The sequence below is a fragment of the Mustelus asterias genome, unplaced genomic scaffold, assembly GCF_964213995.1.
Source record: "Mustelus asterias unplaced genomic scaffold, sMusAst1.hap1.1 HAP1_SCAFFOLD_3375, whole genome shotgun sequence".
NCBI lineage: Eukaryota > Metazoa > Chordata > Chondrichthyes > Carcharhiniformes > Triakidae > Mustelus > Mustelus asterias.
The window spans coordinates 1876-18989 of NW_027593320.1; the positions used below are offsets into that span (position 1 = coordinate 1876).

Consider the following 17114-nt stretch of genomic DNA (forward strand, 5'->3'; position numbering starts at 1 on the left):
GGTGGGAGGGACACGGGGAGCGGGAGGGTGGGAGGGACACGGGGAGAGGAGGGAGTGGGGGACACGGGGAGCGGGAGGGAGGGACACGGGGAGAGGGAAGGAGGGAGGGACACGGGGAGCGGGGGGGAAGGAGGGACACTGGGAGCGGGAGGGTGGGAGGGATTCGGGGAGAGGGATGGAGGGAGGGAGGGACACGGGAGCGGGAGGGAGGGAGGGACACGGGGAGTGGGTATGAATGTGGATACGGAGCATACAGTGGATCGAGGCCTATGATGGAGAGGTGTGATTGAAGAATGCTGTGTGTTGTTGGCCATGATGTGGAGATGCCGGCGTTGGACTGGGGTAAACGCAGTAAGAAGTCTCACAACACCAGGTTAAAGTCCAACCGGTTTATTTGGTAGCACGAGCTTTTGGAGCGCTGCCCCTTCATCACCTGATGAAGGAGCAGCACTCCGAAAGCTTGTGCTGCCAAATAAACCTGTTGGACTTTAACCTGGTGTTGTGAGACCTCTTACTGTGCATGTTGTTGGGTTTGAGGAGTATATTTAGGAGGTGTGTTTGAGGAGCCTGCGACGTGGGAGAGGCTGAGGGATATTCTGTATCGGTACGGTTGAGTGATATCGCCTTTGGTGTGATTTCGGGACATGGTGAGTTAGTGAGGGTTATTACTGAGAAACAGAAAGACTTGTTTCACTTTCTGATCTTGTAAAGGTTGTCTTGTGTGAGTTCTTGTTTCTTGTGTCGGTCTAGGTTAACCGCACGGCACTGCATTGGGCGGTCGCTGGAGGAAATGAAAACGCCGTGAAACTTTTACTGGAATTCAATGCAAATGTTGACATTGAGGACAAGGTATTTATGTTGGCGATCTGGTGTAGGTAGTTATTCACCTTTGTGTCTTTGCCCCAGATGTCCTGATCCAAGTGACTTGGTGATTTACAGCCTGTCTAATGGTGTCAGAGTGAAACAGAAGGCCATTTAGTCCCGTGATCCGGTTCTACCATTCAGCGGCATTGTCGCTTTGTCCAAGGTAGGGTGCGCCACCTCCAAGAGCTACTGGTCAACCTGCTGGACTAACAGGTCTTAGATCCACCAGGAGTGGCGGGCGCTTCTAAAATTGGTGCCAGTCCGGGATCAGCCGCCATGAATGGCGCCCCAGAATGCTGCCAAACCATGTCTGGCTCACTGAGCCCCAACAAGCAGGCCCTGGAAATGGCGGTAGGCACAAAGTGGGGGTCATTTATGTGGACAGAGTGGAGCCTTTCAGTAGGAGTGGTCTTCAAAGATGGCTGAGGGGTACCAAACCAGAGGCCCATCACTCCGAGTCTACAAGACTCCACTAAGGTCTCAGTGGAAAAAGGCCTTGAGATAGTTCTTACCAAGCCGTCTATTAGCCTCAATTGGCCTAAGGGCAGGAGAACGGTGCCAGCGGCACTGGGCTGGTGATGGACACACCACTATGCCCTAATATTACACCCCCCCCCCCCCCCCCCCCCCCGGCTCCACTCCTTTTCTCCACCCTCCAGCACGCTCCTGGGGCCAGAGAATTCCAGCCTATGTCTTTCGCTGTTCATCCAATTCTCTTACAGGTCAATAATTTACCTTCAGTTCCATAGGTTTGAACTTTGGCGAACAATCTCTGATGACACTCCATGAGGACATGGAAAGGTGTCCCTTGTCACTTGCTTTCGGCTGACCCTGACAGTGACCTCTGCCATCATATTGTGAATGCACCAGGGGATGTGTTGGTGCAGTGATATTCTCCACAGGGCTAGTAATCCAGAGATCCCCGAATCATGCTCTGGGGACCTGGGTTCAAATCCAGTGAAATCCAAATTCACAAAATACCTGGAACTAAAGTCCTGAGGCCCGTGAAATTATTGTCGATTGTCACAGAAACAGTCTGGTTCACTGATGTCCTTTAGGGAAGGAAATCTACCATCCTTACCTGGTCTGGCCTACATGTAACTCCATACGCGCAGCATTGTGGTTGATTCTTAAATGTCCTCTGGAATGGCCTAGCAAGCCACCCAGTTCATAGAGAGATAGAGGTTTACAGCATGGAAACAGGCCCTTCGGCCCAACTTGTCAATGCCACCCTTTTTTTAAAAACCCCTAAGCTAGTCCCAATTGCCCGCATTTGGCCCATATCCCTCTATACCCATCTTGCCCATGTAACTGTCTAAATGCTTTTTAAAAGACAAAATTGTACCCGCCTCTGGCAGCTCGTTCCAGACACTCGCCACCCTCTGTGTGAAAAAATTGCCCCTCTTGTATCTCTCCCCTCTCACCTTAAACCTATGCCCTCTAGTTTTAGACTTCCCTACCTTTGGGAAAAGATATTGACTATCCAGCTGATCTGTGCCCCTCATTATTTTATAGACCTCTATAAGATCACCCCTCAGCCTCCTATGCTCCAGAGAAAAAAGTCCCAGTCTATCCAGCCTCTCCTTATAACTCAAACCATCAAGTCCCGGTAGCATCCTAGTAAATCTTTTCTGCACTCTTTCTAGTTTAATAATATCCTTTCTATAATAGGGTGACCAGAACTGTACAAAGTTCAAGGGCAATTAGGAGTGGTTAATAAATCCTGGCCCAGGCGAAGACCACACGCCATGAATGAATTAAACGGCAGCTGTTGTTGAACTGGTTTTAATGTCAGTTGCTTGAAATTTTACCTCTGACTTCTCACAGCATCTGTCCCCAGTCGAGTGCCCGGAAAGTTAGGATCATACAGTGCAGAAGAGGCCCTTCAGCCCATCGGATCTGCACCGACATGTGTGAAATACCTGACCTTCCCCCTAATCCCATTGAACGGGATTAACCAGTTGTTGGGGAGTAACCCAGTGTGAGCTGCCGATTCCCCCGTGTTACTGCAATAATGTTCTGCCTGAGCAATGTTATCGACTGTTAGAAAGCAAGGGTTCAAATGATTTAGTAATATACGGCGCTGTGTCTTCAAACCAGGTCCTCTGCAGCCCGCGTTTCATGCAAAATTATTTCCTTCATTTGTAGTTTGGAATGACGCCGGCCCTGCTTGCTGCCTGGTTTGGTCATCTTAAACTATTACGGTCCCTGGTTACCGCTGGAGCAAAAGTTACTGTCACAAACTGGGTAATTTCCATAGGGCAAATACTGCACGAGGTGATGTATGAAAATGGAAGCAGCATCGGAACCATGTTCACAAGCAGATTCTTAACAGTGTTTACCAACTCAAACATTAGGAGGTTGAGGGGCGACCTGATAGAAGTCTACAAGATTATGAGAGGCATGGACAGAGTGGATAGTCAGAAGCTTTTTCCCAGGGTGGAAGAGTCAATTACTCGGGGGCACAGGTTTAAGGTGCGAGGGGCAAGGTTTAAAGGAGATGTACGAGGCAGAGTTTTTTACACAGAGGGTGGTGGATGCCTGGAACTCGCTGTCGGGGGAGGTAGTGGGAGCGGACACGGTAGTGACTTTTAAGGGGCGTCTGGACAAATACATGAATAGGGTGGGAATAGAGGGATATGGTTCCCGAAGGGTAAGGGATTTTAGATCAGTCGGGCAGCATGGTCGGTGCAGGCTTGGAGGGCCGAAGGGCCTGTTCCTGTGCTGTAATTTTCTTTGTTCTTTGTTCTTGTTCTTTGCTCTTTGTTCTTCTGCACTGTAGGGTTTCTATGATTTCTAAAGCAAGGGCGGCACGGTAGCACAGTGGTTGGCACTGCTGCTTCACAGCTCCAGGGTCCCGGGTTCGATTCCCGGCTCGGGTCACTGTCTGTGTGGAGTTTGCACATTCTCCTCGTGTCTGCGTGGGTTTCCTCCGGGTGCTCCGGTTTCCTCCCACAGTCCAAAGATGTGTGGGTTAGGTTGATTGGCCAGGTTAAAAATTGCCCCTTAGAGTCGGGTAAATATGTGGGGGTAGGGCCTGGGTGGGATTGTGGTCGGTGCAGACTTGATGGGCCGAATGGCCTCCTTCTGCACTGTAGGGATTCTATGATTTCTTGTTAGGGCAGCATGGCGGCACACTGGTCAGCACAGCGTCAGGGACCTGGGTTCAATTCCAGCCTCGGGTGACTGTGTGGAGTTTGCACATTCTCCCCGTGTCTGTGTGCGTTTCCGCCGAGTGCTCCGGTTTCCTCCCACAGTCCAAAGATGTGCAGGTTAGGTGAATTGGCCGTGCTAAATTACCCCTTAGTGGCAGGGGGATTCGTAGGGTAAATATGTGGGATTATGGAGATAGAACCTGGGTGCGATTGTGGTCAGTGCAGACTCGATGGGACGAATGGCCTCCTGGTCTGTAGGGATTCTATGATTAAACAGTAGCACCAGTCTGTCATCACTAGATAGTCCTACTTTCTATGAATTATGAGTGGACCAAATGAGTTCCTGAGCCCAATACAATGAGGGAACTAGATCGATATCAGTAGAGTTGCAGTCAGTAAAATAGGGTGCTGGGGGAGAGGGGTTACAGAGTGACAGTGTGAGGGAGCTGGATTAACATCAGTACAGATACAGTCAGTAACACAGGGTGCTGGGGAGAGAGGGGTTACTGAGTGACAGTGTGAGGGAGCTGGATTAACATCAGTAGAGATACAGTCAGTAACACAGGGTGCTGGGGGAGAGGGGTTACTGAGTGACAGTGTGAGGGAGCTGGGTTAACATCAGTACAGATACAGTCAGTAACACAGGGTGCTGGGGGAGAAGCGTTACTGAGTGACAGTGTGAGGGAGCTGGATTAACATCAGTACAGATACAGTCAGTAACACAGGGCGCTGGGGGGAGAGAGGGGTTACTGAGTGACAGTGTGAGGGAGCTGGATTAACATCAGTACAGATACAGTCAGTAACACAGGGTGCTGGGGGGGGAGGGGTTACTGAGTGACAGTGTGAGGGAGCTGGATTAACATCAGTACAGATACAGTCAGTAACACAGGGTGCTGGGGGGGAGGGGTTACTGAGTGACAGTGTGAGGGAGCTGGATTAACATCAGTACAGATACAGTCAGTAACACAGGGTGCTGGGGGGAGAGGGGTTACTGAGTGACAGTGTGAGGGAGCTGGATTAACATCAGTAGAGATACAGTCAGTAACACAGGGTGCTGGGGGGGAGGGGTTACTGAGTGACAGTGTGAGGGAGCTGGATTAACATCAGTAGAGATACAGTCAGTAACACAGGGTGCTGGGGGGAGAGGGGTTACTGAGTGACAGTGTGAGGGAGCTGGATTAACATCAGTAGGGATACAGTCAGTAACACAGGGTGCTGGGGGGAGAGGGGTTACTGAGTGACAGTGTGAGGGAGCTGGATTAACATCAGTACAGATACAGTCAGTAACACAGGGTGCTGGGGGAGAGGCGTTACTGAGTGACAGTGTGAGGGAGCTGGATTAACATCAGTACAGATACAGTCAGTAACACAGGGTGCTGGGGGAGAGGGGTTACTGAGAGACAGTGTGAGGGAGCTGGATTAACATCAGGAGAGATACAGTCAGTAACACAGGGTGCTGGGGGAGAGGGGTTACTGAGTGACAGTGTGAGAGCTGGATTAACATCAGGAGAGATACAGTCAGTAACACAGGGTGCTGGGGGGAGAGGGGTTACTGAGTGACAGTGTGAGGGAGCTGGATTAACATCAGTACAGATACAGTCAGTAACACAGGGCGCTGGGGAGAGAGGGGTTACTGAGTGACAGTGTGAGGGAGCTGGATTAACATCAGTACAGATACAGTCAGTAACACAGGGTGCTGGGGGGAGAGGGGTTACTGAGTGACAGTGTGAGGGAGCTGGATTAACATCAGTACAGATACAGTCAGTAACACAGGGTGCTGGGGGGAGAGGGGTTACTGAGTGACAGTGTGAGGGAGCTGGATTAACATCAGTACAGATACAGTCAGTAACACAGGGTGCTGGGGGGAGAGGGGTTACTGAGTGACAGTGTGAGGGAGCTGGATTAACATCAGAACAGATACAGTCAGTAACACAGGGTGCTGGGGGAGAGGGGTTACTGAGTGACAGTGTGAGGGAGCTGGATTAACATCAGTACAGATACAGTCAGTAACACAGGGTGCTGGGGGGAGAGGGGTTACTGAGTGACAGTGTGAGGGAGCTGGATTAACATCAGTACAGATACAGTCAGTAACACAGGGTGCTGGGGGAGAGGGGTTACTGAGTGACAGTGTGAGAGAGCTGGATTAACATCAGTAGGGATACAGTCAGTTACACAGGGTGCTGGGGGTACAGGGGTTACTGAGTGACAGTGTGAGGGAGCTGGATTAACATCAGTACAGATACAGTCAGTAACACAGGGTGCTGGGGGGAGAGGGGTTACTGAGTGACAGTGTGAGGGAGCTGGATTAACATCAGTACAGATACAGTCAGTAACACAGGGTGCTGGGGGGAGAGGGGTTACTGAGTGACAGTGTGAGGGAGCTGGATTAACATCAGGAGAGATACAGTCAGTAACACAGGGTGCTGGGGGGAGAGGGGTTACTGAGTGACAGTGTGAGGGAGCTGGATTAACATCAGTAGGGATACAGTCAGTAACACAGGGTGCTGGGGGGAGAGGGGTTACTGAGTGACAGTGTGAGGGAGCTGGATTAACATCAGTACAGATACAGTCAGTAACACAGGGTGCTGGGGGGAGAGGGGTTACTGAGTGACAGTGTGAGGGAGCTGGATTAACATCAGTACAGATACAGTCAGTTACACAGGGTGCTGGGGGAGAGGGGTTACTGAGTGACAGTGTGAGGGAGCTGGATTAACATCAGTACAGATACAGTCAGTAACACAGGGTGCTGGGGGAGAAGCGTTACTGAGTGACAGTGTGAGGGAGCTGGATTAACATCAGTACAGATACAGTCAGTAACACAGGGTGCTGGGGGGAGAGGGGTTACTGAGTGACAGTGTGAGGGAGCTGGATTAACATCAGTACAGATACAGTCAGTAACACAGGGCGCTGGGGGGGGAGGGGTTACTGAGTGACAGTGTGAGGGAGCTGGATTAACATCAGGAGAGATACAGTCAGTAACACAGGCGTAGAGTTGGGAAGTGTTTTATGTATGTTTATCTGTTTGGATTATTTTTCCTATCTGTTCAGATTGGACAAAACCTGCACCACTGTGCTGCACAGCAGGGACATGTGGACATTATCCACTATATAATGGATGACTTGGAGGAAGTCCCACTGGACAGGCCGGACCAGGTGAGAGCCACATCAGACATTCACAGTGTTTGCCCTGCTACTCATTAACCTGTAAATCCTCTAATATTGTTACACTCTCTTGGGTAGTCTCTTGGGGAAGTAGTTTAAACCCTCCCCAATAACACTAGCAAACCTCCCTGCAAGTATATTGGTCCCCTTTTCTTCAGGTGTAACCCGTCTCTCTTGTAATTCAATAAAAAATATCTGGAATTAAGAATCTACTGATGACCCATTGTCGGAAAAGCCCATCTGGTTCCCTTTAGGGAAGGAAATCTGCCGTCCTTACCCCGGTCTGGCCTACATGTGACTCCAGAGCCACAGCAATGTGGTTGACTCTCAAGTGTCCTCAGGGACGGGCAATAAATGCTGGATCATGCCAGCGACAGTGCAGAAAGAGGCCATTCAGCCCATCATGTCTGCGTCAGCCAAAGAAGCAGAGAACAGAAACTAGCTGCTCATTTTAATCCCATTTTCCAGCACCTGGATTGTAGGCTTGCAGCTTCCAGCTCTTCAGATGTCGATCCAGGAACCTTTTGAATGTTTACTGAGTGTTTTTTTAAAATTCATTCATGAGATGTGGGCGTCGCTGGCATGATCCAGCATTTATTGCCCGTCCCTGAGGACACTTGAGAGTCAACCACATTGCTGTGGCTCTGGAGTCACATGTAGGCCAGACCGGGGTAAGGACGGCAGATTTCCTTCCCTAAAGGGAACCAGATGGGCTTTTCCGACAATGGGTCATCAGTAGATTCTTAATTCCAGATATTTTTTATTGAATTACAAGAGAGACGGGTTACACCTGAAGAAAAGGGGACCAATATACTTGCAGGGAGGTTTGCGAGTGTTATTGGGGAGCGTTTAAACTAGATTTGCAGGGGGATGGGAACCAGAGTGCCAGAGCAGATAGTGGAGCGGGGGTGAAAATAAATGATGTTAATAATTCATGCAAAATCACAAATGGAAGGGTAGAGTGTGGTGGTAATAATCTTCTGAGGTGTGTCTATTTCAATGCCAGGAGTATTGTGGGGAAGGCAGACGAGCTGAGGGCGTGGATTGACACATGGAAATATGACATTATAGCCATTAGTGAAACTTGGCTACAGGAGGGGCAGGACTGGCAGCTCAATGTTCCAGGGTTCCGATGTTTCAGACGTGATAGAGGCAGAGGGATGAAGGGTGGGGGGGTGGCATTGCTAGTCAGGGAAAATGTTACAGCAGTGCTCAGGCAGGACAGATTAGAGGGCTTGTCTACCGAGGCCATATGGGTGGAGCTGAGAAACAGGAAAGGTATGACCACATTAATGGGGTTGTATTATAGACCACCCAATAGTCAGCGAGAATTGGAGGAGCAAATCTGCAGAGAGATAGCAGACAACTGCAGGAAACATAAAGTTGTGATAGTAGGGGATTTTAATTTTCCACAAAGAGATTGGGACTCCCATACTGTTAAAGGTCTAGACGGGTTAGAGTTTGTAAAAGGTGTTCAGGAAAATTTTCTAAATCAATATATAGAGGTACCAATTAGAGAGGATGCAATATTAGATCTCCTATTAGGAAACGAGTTAGGACAAGTGACGGAAGTGTGTGTAGGGGAACACTTTGGTTCCAGTGATCATAACGCCAGTAGTTTCAACTTGATCATGGATAAAGATAGATCTGGTCCTCGGGTTGAGGTTCTAAACTGGAAAAAGGCCAAATTTGAAGAAATGAGAAAGGATCTAAAAAGCGTGGATTGGGACAGGCTGTTCTCTGGCAAGGATGTGATTGGTAAGTGGGAGGCCTTCAAAGGAGAAATTTTGAGAGTGCAGAGTTTGTATGTTCCTGTCAGGATTAAAGGCAAAGTGAATAAGAATAAGGAACCTTGGTTCTCGAGGGATATTGGAACTCTGATAAAGAAGAGAGATGTATGACATGTATAGGCAACAGGGAGCAAATAAGATGCTTGAGGAGTATAAAAAGTGCAAGAAACTACTTAAGAAAGAAATCAGGAGGGTTAAAAGACGACATGAGGTTGCTTTGGCAGACAAGGTGAAGGATAATCCTAAGAGCTTCTACAGGTATATTAAGAGCAAAAGGATAGTAAGGGATAAAATTGGTCCTCTTGAAGATCAGTGGTCGGCTATGTATGGAACCAAAAGAATGGGGGAGATATTAAATGGGTTTTTTGCATCCGTATTTACTAAGGAAACTGGCATGGAGTCTATGGAAATAAGGCAAACAAGTAGGGAGGTCATGGAACCTATACAGATGAAAGGGGAGGAGGTGCTTGCTGTCTTGAGGCAAATCAGAGTAGATAAATTCCCAGGACTGGACAGGGTATTCCCTCGGACCTTGAAGGAGACTCGTGTTGAAATTGCAGGGGCCCTGGCAGATATATTTAAAATGTCGCTATCCACGGGTGAGGTGCCGGATGATTGGAGGATAGCTCATGTTGTTCCGTTGTTTAAAAAAGGCTCAAAAAGTAATGCGGGAAATTATAGGCCGATAAGTTTGACGTCAGTAGTAGGTAAATTATTGGAAGGAGCACTAAGAGATAGGATCTACAAATATTTGGATAGACAGGGACTTATTAGGGAGAGTCAACATGGCTTTGTGCGTGGTAGGTCATGTTTAACCAATCTATTAGAGTTTTTTGAGGAGGTTACCAGGAAAGTGGATGAAGGGAAGGCAGTGGATGTTGTCTACATGGACTTCAGTAAGGCCTTTGACAAGGTCCCTCATGGGAGGTTAGTTAGGAAGGTTCAGTCGCTAGGTATACATGGAGAGGTAGTAAATTGGATTAGACATTGGCTCAATGGAAGAAGCCAGAGAGTGGTAGTGGAGGATTGCTTCTCTGAGTGGAGGCCTGTGACTAGTGGTGTGCCGCAGGGATTGGTGTTGGGTCCATTGTTGTTTGTCATCTATATCAATGATCTGGACGATAATGTGGTAAATTGGATCAGCAAATTTGCTGATGATACAAAGATTGGAGGTGTAGTGGACAATGAGGAAGGTTTCCAAAGCTTGCAGAGGGATTTGGACCAGCTAGAAAAATGGGCTGAAAAATGGCAGATGGAGTTTAATGCAGACAAGTGTGAGGTATTGCACTTTGGAAGGACAAACCAAGGTAGAACATACAAGGTAAATGGTAGGACACTGAAGAGTGCAGTAGAACAGAGGGATCTGGGAATACAGATACATAATTCCCTAAAAGTGACGTCACTGGTAGATAGGGTCGTAAAGAGTGCTTTTGGTACATTGGCCTTTATAAATCAAAGTATTGAGTATAAGAGTTGGAATGTTATGGTGAGGTTGTATAAGACATTGATGAGGCCGAATTTAGAGTATTGTGTGCAGTTTTGGTCACCTAATTACAGGAAGGATATTAATAAGGTTGAAAGAGTGCTGAGAAGGTTTACAAGGATGTTGCCGGGACTTGAGAAGCTGAGTTACAGAGAAAGGTTGAATAGGTTGGGACTTTATTCCCTGGAGCGTAGAAGAATGAGGGGAGATTTGACAGAGGTGTATAAGATTTTGATGGGTATAGATAGAGTGAATGCAAGCAGGCTTTTTCCGCTGAGGCTAGGGGAGAAAAAAGCTAGAGGACATGGGTTAAGGGTGAAAGGAGAAAAGTTTAAAGGGAATATTAGGGGGGGCTTCTTCACGCAGAGAGTGGTGGGAGTGTGGAATGAGCTGCCAGATGAAGTGGTGAATGCGGGGTCACTTTTAACATTTAAGAAAAACTTGGACAGGTTCATGGCTGAGAGGGGTGTGGAGGGATATGGTCCAAGTGCAGGTCAGTGGGACTGGGCAGAAAAATGGTCCGGCACAGACAAGAAGGGCCAAAAGGCCTGTTTCTGTGCTGTAATGTTCTATGGTTCTATGGTTCTAATTCAGGTTTCACCATTTGCCATGGTGGGATTTGAACCCTGGTTCCCAGACCAGTACCCTGGGTGTCTGGATTATTAGTCCAGCCTCTACCACCAATTTAGGCAGTGAATTCCAGATTCCCACCACCCTCTGGGGGAAAAAGATTTTCCTTATGTTAATACTAAAGTATACAGAGGAGGAATTAAGTTCCATTACTTGCAGTGTTAATGTAAGCCTACTTGTGACACTAATAAATAAACTTTAAACTTTAAAACATTAGAGATGTAGTGTCAGACAAACTAATCGGGCTAAAAGCAAGTAAGTCCCCCGGCCCTGATGGCTCGCATCCTAGGATCCTAAAACAAGTAGCTTAGAATCATAGAATCCATGCAGTGCAGAAGGAAGCCATTCGGCCCATCGAGTCTGCACCAACCACCATCCAACCCAGGCCCTATTCCCACAACCCCATGCATTTACCTTAGCTAGCCCTCCTGACACGAAGGGGCAATTTAGCATGGCCAATCTACCTAACCTTTCTTTGGACTGTGGGAGGAAACCGGAGCACCCGGAGGAAACCCACGCAGACACGGGGAGAACGTGTAAACTCCAGACAGACAGCGACCCAAGCCGGGTCTACAGAGATAGTGGATGCATTGGTTGTAATTTTCCAAAAATCCTTGGATTCTGGAGAAGTACCGGAGGATTGGAAAACTACCAATGTGACAGCCCTATTGAAAAAGGGAGGGAAGCGGAAAATGGGTAACTATCGGCTGATTTGTCTAACATCTAATATTGGAATCAATTATTAAGGAAATAACAGCAGCACATTTGGAAAATCATAATCTAATCAAGCAGCATGGCTTCATGAAAGGGAAATTGTGTCTGACTAATTTATTGGAGTTCTTTGAGGAAGTCTCAACCAGAGTGGGTAGAGGGGAACCAGTAGATGTGTTGTATTTGGATGTGTTGTATTTGGACTTCCAGAAGACCGTTCGACAATGTACCTCACAAAAAGTTAAGCCATGAGATAAGAGCCCATGGTGTGGGAGGCAGTACGTTGGCACGGATAGAGAGTTGGCTAATGGGCAGGAAACAAGGAGTGGGGAGAAGGGGTTCATTAACAGGTTAGACAACCTGTAACCAGTGGGCTTTCCGCACGGATCAGTGCTGGGACTGCAACTATCTACAAGATATAGAAATAACTGGAAGAACAAAGCTGTAGCAAATGGACCACTTGCTGATCACAAATAAGGAGGCCCCTCTCTAGTCTTGCTCTTCTCTCAAACTCCTGTATTTAGACACATCTAAATTTCATCTCCAGAATTGTTTGTTTTTTATTTATATCGCCCTGCTCCTCAGAATCTCCCTCCCTTCACCATCAAATGCCCTCCCCTTCCCATTTGCAGGGGGCAGGTACATTCTACCATGCCCGGGATACTTGAGTAGTTCGATTCGGGGCAGAAAATGACTGTGTGCTTGACTCAGTTACCTGACATTTTTGTCCTTCAGAATGGAAAGACGCCTCTATTACTGGCCGCAGAGAATGGCCAGTTGCCTGTGATAATGCATCTTCGTTCCCTCGACTGTGACCATCAGATTAAAGACAAGGTATTTCCTGTATGGGCACAACACCTTATTGAGTAGGTGCTGGTCTGAGAATGACTCTGCTTCATTGATGATAACATGTGTCCAATTCTTGATTTGGGAAATGAACCTGGGCAGGTGTCAGATCTCTCAGTGGGAGAGCATTTTGGAGATAGTGATCATAATTCTATCTCCTTTACAATAGCATTGGAGAGAGATAGGATCAGACAAGTTAGAAAAGTGTTTAATTGGAGTAAGGGGAATTATGAGGCCATCAGGCAGGAAATTGGAGGCTTAAATTGGAAAGAGGTTTTCTCAGGGAAATGTACGGAAGAAATGTGGCAACTTTTCAGGGAATATTTGTCTGGAGTTCCGCATAGCAACCTTCCAATGAGACAGGGAAGTTATGGTAGGTGACAGGAACCGTGGTATACAAAGGCTGTAATGAATCTAGTCAAGAAGAAAAGAAAAGCTTACAAAAGGTTCAGGGAGCTAGGTGATGTTAGAGATCTTGAAGAGTATACGGCTAATAGGAAAGATCTTAAGAAGGAAATTAGGAGAGCCAGAAGGGGTCATGAGAAGGCCTTGGCAGGCAGGATTAAGGAAAACCCCAAGGCATTCTACAAGTATGTGAAGAGCAAGAGGATAACACATGAAAGAATAGGACCTATCAAGTGTGACAGTGGGAAAGTTTGTATGGAACCGGAAGAAATAGCAGAGGTACTTAATGAATACTTTACTTCAGTATTCACTATGGAAAAGGATCTTGGTGGTTGGAGTGCAGACTTGCAGCGGACTGAAAAGCTTGAGCATGTAGATATTAAGAAAGATGATGTGTTGGAACTTTTGAAAAGCATAAAGTTAGATAAGTCGCCAGGACCGGATGAGATGTACCCCAGGCTACTGTGGGAGGCGAGGGAGGAGATTGCTGAGCCTCTGGTGATGATCTTTGCATCGTCAATGGAGACGGGAGAGGTTCCGGAGGATTGGAGGATTGCGGATGTTGTTCCTTTATTCAAGAAAGGGAGTAGAGATAGCCCTGGAAATTACAGACCAGTGAGTCTAACCTCAGTGGTTGGTAAGTTGATGGAAAAGATCCTGAGAGGCAGGATTTATGAACATTTGGAGAGGTATAATATGATTAAGAATAGTCAGCATGGCTTTGTCAAAGGCAGATCATGCCTTACAAGCCTGATTGAATTTTTTGAGGATGTGACTAAACACATTGATGAAGGAAGAGCAGTAGATGTAGTTTATATGGAGGTGGATGGGGGCAAGGCAGTGGACGTGGTATATATGGATTTTAGTAAGGCGTTTGATAAGGTTCACCATGGTAGGCTTCTGCAGAAAATGCAGATGTATGGGATTGGGGGTGATCTAGGAAATTGGATCAGGAATTGGCTAGCGGATAGGAAACAGAGGGTGGTGGTTGATAGTAAATATTCATCATGGAGTGCGGTTACAAGTGGTGTACCTCAGGGATCTGTTTTGGGGCCACTGCTGTTTGTAATATTTATTAATGATCTGGATGAGGGTATAGTTGGGTGGATTAGCAAATTTGCTGATGACACCAAAGTCGGTGGTGTGGTAGACAGTGAGGAAGGGTGTCGTAGTTTGCAGGAAGACTTAGACAGGTTGCAAAGTTGGGCCGAGAGGTGGCGGATGGAGTTTAATGCGGAGAAGTGTGAGGTAATTCACTTTGGTAGGAATAACAGATGTGTTGAGTATAGGGCTAACGGGAGGACTTTGAATAGTGTGGAGGAGCAGAGGGATCTAGGTGTATGTGTGCATAGATCCCTGAAAGTTGGGAATCAAGTAGATAAGGTTGTTAAGAAGGCATATGGTGTCTTGGCGTTTATTGGTAGGGGGATTGAATTTAGGAGTCGTAGCGTTATGTTGCAACTGTACACAACTCTGGTGCGGCCGCACTTGGAGTACTGTGTGCAGTTCTGGTCCCCACATTACAGGAAGGATGTGGAGGCTTTGGAGAGGGTGCAGAGGAGGTTTACCAGGATGTTGCCTGGTATGGAGGGGAGATCCTATGAGGAGAGGCTGAGGGATTTGGGATTGTTTTCGCTGGAAAGGCGGCGGCTAAGAGGGGATCTTATTGAAACATATAAGATGATTAGAGGTTTAGATAGGGTGGATAGTGATAGCCTTTTTCCTCTGATGGAGAAATCCAGCACGAGGGGGCATGGCTTTAAATTGAGGGGGGGTAGTTATAGAACCGATGTCAGGGGTAGGTTCTTTACCCAGAGGGTGGTGAGGGATTGGAATGCCCTGCCAGCATCAGTAGTAAATGCGCCTAGTTTGGGGGCGTTTAAGAGATCCGTAGATAGGTTCATGGACGAAAAGAAATTGGTTTAGGTTGGAGGGTCACAGTTTTTTTTTTTAACTGGTCGGTGCAACATCGTGGGCCGAAGGGCCTGTTCTGCGCTGTAATGTTCTATGTTCAGCAAGGCATTTGATAAGGTGCCCCATGCAAGGCTTATTGAGAAAGTGAGGGGGCATGGGATCCAAGGGGACATTGCTTTGTGGATCCAGAACTGGCTTGCCCACGGAAGGCAAAGAGTGGTTATAGATGGGTCATATTCTGCATGGAGGTCGGTCACCAGTGGAGTGCCCCAGGGATCTGTTCTGGCACCCTTACTCTTTGTGATTTTTATAAATGACCTGGATGAGGAAGTGGAGGGATGGGTTGGTAAGTTTGCTGATGACACAAAGGTTGGAGGTGTTGTGGATAGAACATAGAACATAGAACTGTACAGCACAGAACAGGCCCTTCGGCCCACGATGTTGTGCCGAGCTTTATCTGAAACCAAGATCAAGCTATCCCACTCCCTATCATCCTGGTGCGCTCCATGTGCCTATCCAATAACCGCTTAAATGTTCCTAAAGTGTCTGACTCCACTATCACTGCAGGCAGTCCATTCCACACCCCAACCACTCTCTGCGTAAAGAACCTACCTCTGATATCCTTCCTATATCTCCCACCACGAACCCTATAGTTATGCCCCCTTGTAATAGCTCCATCCACCCGAGGAAATAGTCTTTGAACGTTCACTCTATTTATCCCCTTCATCATTTTATAAACCTCTATTAAGTCTCCCCTCAGCCTCCTCCGCTCCAGAGAGAACAGCCCTAGCTCCCTCAACCTTTCCTCATAAGACCTACCCTCCAAACCAGGCAGCATCCTGGTAAATCTCCTCTGCACTCTTTCCAGCGCTTCCACATCCTTCTTATAGTGAGGTGATCAGAACTGCACACAATATTCCAAATGTGGTCTCACCAAGGTCCTGTACAGTTGCAGCATAACCCCACGGCTCTTAAACTCCAACCCCCTGTTAATAAAAGCTAACACACTATAGGCCTTCTTCACAGCTCTATCCACTTGAGTGGCAACCTTTAGAGATCTGTGGATATGGACCCCAAGTTCTCTCTGTTCCTCCACAGTCTTCAGAACCCTACCTTTGACATTGTAATCCACATTTAAATTAGTCCTACCAAAATGAATCACCTCACATTTATCAGGATTAAACTCCACTTGCCATTTTTCCGCCCAGCTTTGCATCCTATCTATGTCTCTTTGCAGCCTACAACAGCCCTCCACCTCATCCACTACTCCACCAATCTTGGTGTCATCAGCAAATTTACTGATCCACCCTTCAGCCCCCTCCTCTAAGTCCTTAATAAAAATCACAAAGAGCAGAGGACCAAGCACTGATCCCTGCGGCACTCCGCTAGTAACCTGCCTCCAATCCGAAAATTTTCCATCCGCCACCACCCTCTGTCTTCGGTCAGACAGCCAGTTACCTATCCAATCGGCCAACTTTCCCTCTATCCCACACCTCCTCACTTTCATCATAAGCTGACCATGGGGGACCTTATCAAACGCCTTACTAAAATCCATGTATATGACATCAACTGCCCTACCTTCATCAACACACTTAGTTACCTCCTCAAAAAATTCTATCAAATTTGTGAGGCACGACTTGCTCTTCACGAATCCGTGCTGACTATCCCGGATTAATCCGCATCTTACTAAATGGTTGTAAATCCCATCTCTAAGGACCTTTTCCATCAATTTACCAACCACCGAAGTAAGACTAACCGGTCTATAATTACCAGGGTCATTTCTATTCCCTTTCTTAAACAGAGGAACAACATTCGCCATTCTCCAGTCCTCTGGCACCATCCCCGTGGACAGCGAGGACCCAAAGATCAAAGCCAAAGGCTCTGCAACCTCATCCCTTGCCTCCCAAAGAATCCTAGGATACATTTCATCAGGCCCAGGGGACTTATCGACCTTCAGTTTATTCAAAACTGTCAGGACATCCTCCCTCCGAACATCTATTTCCTCCAGCCGATTAGCCTGTAACACCTCTTCCTCAAAAACATGGCCCCTCTCCTTGGTGAACACTGAAGAAAAGTATTCATTCATCACCTCGCCTATCTCTACTGACTCCATACACAAGTTCCCACTACTGTCCTTGACCGGCCCTAACCTCC

The 17114-nt window shown here is 47.4% G+C and overlaps 1 protein-coding gene across 1 annotated transcript in view; it reads left to right on the forward strand.

Annotated features, from left to right (window-relative positions):
• Positions 1–1035: 1035 nt before the first annotated feature.
• LOC144490501 (transient receptor potential cation channel subfamily A member 1-like) overlaps positions 1036–17114 on the forward strand; it is a gene marked incomplete at its 3' end in the record, with an annotated part of 31333 nt that continues 15254 nt past the window's right edge. Inside the window, exons 1-4 of the mRNA XM_078208243.1 lie at positions 1036–1215; positions 3013–3111; positions 7068–7172; positions 12531–12629. Of these exons, the coding sequence (XP_078064369.1) occupies positions 1141–1215; positions 3013–3111; positions 7068–7172; positions 12531–12629 (378 nt within the window). The remainder of the gene's footprint in view (positions 1216–3012; positions 3112–7067; positions 7173–12530; positions 12630–17114) is intronic.